General features: G+C 43.5%; 1 protein-coding gene across 7 annotated transcripts in view; it reads left to right on the top strand.

Moving 5' to 3' along the window:
- Positions 1 to 2,500, top strand: part of LOC122256929 (teneurin-a) — a 682,571-nt gene that overhangs the window by 572,668 nt on the left and 107,403 nt on the right. For all 7 annotated transcript variants that reach the window (XM_086530860.1, XM_086530858.1, XM_086530856.1 and 4 more), the window contains one exon: positions 2,024 to 2,143. In XM_086530860.1, coding sequence (XP_086386986.1) covers positions 2,024 to 2,143 — 120 coding nt within the window. The remainder of the gene's footprint in view (positions 1 to 2,023; positions 2,144 to 2,500) is intronic.

Below are 2,500 nucleotides of genomic sequence, written 5' to 3'. Positions count from 1 at the left end.
TCTTAAATTGATTTAAAAGAAAGTAGTTTAAAAACTGCATACATTAAAAAGAAAAAAAAAAAACGAAATTTTTTGTATTATTACTTCACTTTTCCCCATTCCCGGCTTCTGCTTGTTGTCCTTGTCTCTGTGTCCGTGTGCCAACCCTCCCCCCTGCCCCCCTCCCCCATGCATGTGTATGACCCACCCCCCCACCCCCACATGTGGCATGACACTCCCCCTTCCCCCCAGAGTGTCATGCACCCCCTCCTGTGTCGCGTCCCCAGGCCACCAGTGTCAAATATGTGTGTGTGTGTCAAAAGGATCTCATGTGTGTTTCGTCACCACAAGCGCGTTTACTAAGACCGTTTCTGGCCCCGGTATAGAGACCCGGGCCGACCGGCGCGCTCTCCCGGGCGGAGGCGGGCCCGGCGCCAGCGTCCGGCTGCGGGCGCGACGGCCTCCGGGCGGGATTGTAGAGCTCGAGTGGAGGGGGAGAGAGTGTGGGCGCAGCGAGATCTACAATGCCGCCCACGGACGCCCCTGCACCGGACCAGCCCCGGCGACGCCCACGCGCGCGGGAGGCGTTGCGTCGGCCCCCCCGGGTGTTTATACGGCAGGGAATTCCGCCCTAGTTTAGCTGGTAGTCACGCTGGTCACTAACTTCCACCCTTCACCGGCTGTGCCCCGGTTTGCAGATTGAACATGATTCTAGTGTATTTCAAAGGACCTGAAATGAACATCGTGTCTCTTACTCCTGTGATTCCATATTTTCCAATGAGGGTTGTATATCTGGTATTTTTCAGCTATGTATAATCATTCTAATGTTTTGATACAGGTGGCTTTCTGATACAGGACATTTCCCAAAACTCCATGCATTGTAGCTTAGAAATGTAGCAAAAAGACTCTTTTTTTAAATTCTCCAACGTCCCATTCGCAACTACCTGACCTTGATTAATATTGCAATGTGCTTCCAAATCTTAAAAAAAAAAAAAAAAAAAATCAAGAAGACTTCAAGCCTCATGATAATGCGTGTGTGTCTGTTGCACATGTTGAGCTGTCAACATCGAGGTCAGGAGTGTGTGGGGCAGCGAGGGACCCGGGAACACCATCAGTAGACACTGTGTCATCCCTTAACCTCGGAACAGACCCGATTATGTCGACTTCTACTGTGATTTTTTATGACATCCATGCGCAGTTGTTGTTTTTTTTTCCTCTCTCTCTCTCTCTCTTCTTCTTCATTAAAAGATTTTTTTTTTCTCCACCAGACTTTTGTATTTTTCTCCGTCTTTCATTGCCATCTCTGTTTTTTTTTTTTATGAATATATCTGGATTATACTTCTTCTCTGTCTCTCTGTCTTTCCTGATAAACTCGGGACTGCAATGGATTTGCACAAGAAACTAAGATTCTGCACTTTTATATAATACTTATGCATTTACCCCATGCATGGACCATTTTATTATGATTAATTTAGATCATAATGCATTCAAGTACCAGACTGCTCACATTACTTGGGTTTGAATAGGAACTGGCATGTTCTCATGGTTGTTGTTCATGACAATTCATATAATGTGTATATATATATACCTTGGGATTATGAGTATAAGAAGTATCTATAAGATATGTTCATGTGTGTTCATATATGCTGATATTTATATACTAATGATTGATCACAGGATCTTCATAATGATATATATATTTATAAGTTTCTTGAATGTTTATTAAAATGAATCCCAAGTTAGCTCATGCCCACCTATTAAGGCAGACAGAACCACAGTACCACAAGAAGGGTCTCCATCACCCCTTTTAACCCTTAACCCCTCCCCCCCCACCCACCCACCCATCAACCACACCCCCACCCCCTTCCAACCTCACCCAGGAGACCCAATCACTCAACCCCTTCCCCTTCCCCCCCTCCCCTCCCCCCCAACCCAAACCTCCTCACCCCCTCCTTACGGAACCATCTTTTATCGAGTCGTATACACTCTTTATTTCCCTCTAATCGTGCTTTTACCACTTTTCGTCGGGCGTGTGTGTGCTCAGGCGGGTTGCTGTGATCCGTGGGCGTGTGGTTACTCCTCAAGGACAAGGTATTATCGGCGTGAGGACCAGCGTCGATAAGGAGTCCCGCTTCGGCCTCACCGCCACCAGGAAGGGAGGATGGTGAGTACTCTTGTGGTTTGTTGTTTTGATGGAAATATTTTTTCTGTTCTTATTTTTGATAGGAATATTTTTCTGTAATTAGTTTTGATAGATTTTTTTTTTTTGTTCTTATTCTCTCACTGTTGATGCTTTTATCTCTTTATGTTAATTATGGATTTATTTATTGTTTCTTATTGTTATTATTTTTATTGTTTCATATTTTCTTTATGTATGTTTATGTGATTTTAATTCCTTTATCAATGTCTTTTATCAGATTTTCACGCTCACTTTTGATGTTTTAATTTCTTACTCGCAAAGTTTTTATTTTTCACTGTTGATATTTTTCTTTACCTTCATGTTATCTTTTCTATATCTGTA

This window comes from Penaeus japonicus, unplaced genomic scaffold (assembly GCF_977035675.1).
Source record: "Penaeus japonicus unplaced genomic scaffold, GWHDUDI00000001_assembly GWHDUDI00000034, whole genome shotgun sequence".
Lineage (NCBI taxonomy): Eukaryota > Metazoa > Arthropoda > Malacostraca > Decapoda > Penaeidae > Penaeus > Penaeus japonicus.
This window is presented reverse-complemented; position numbering and strand designations above follow the sequence as displayed.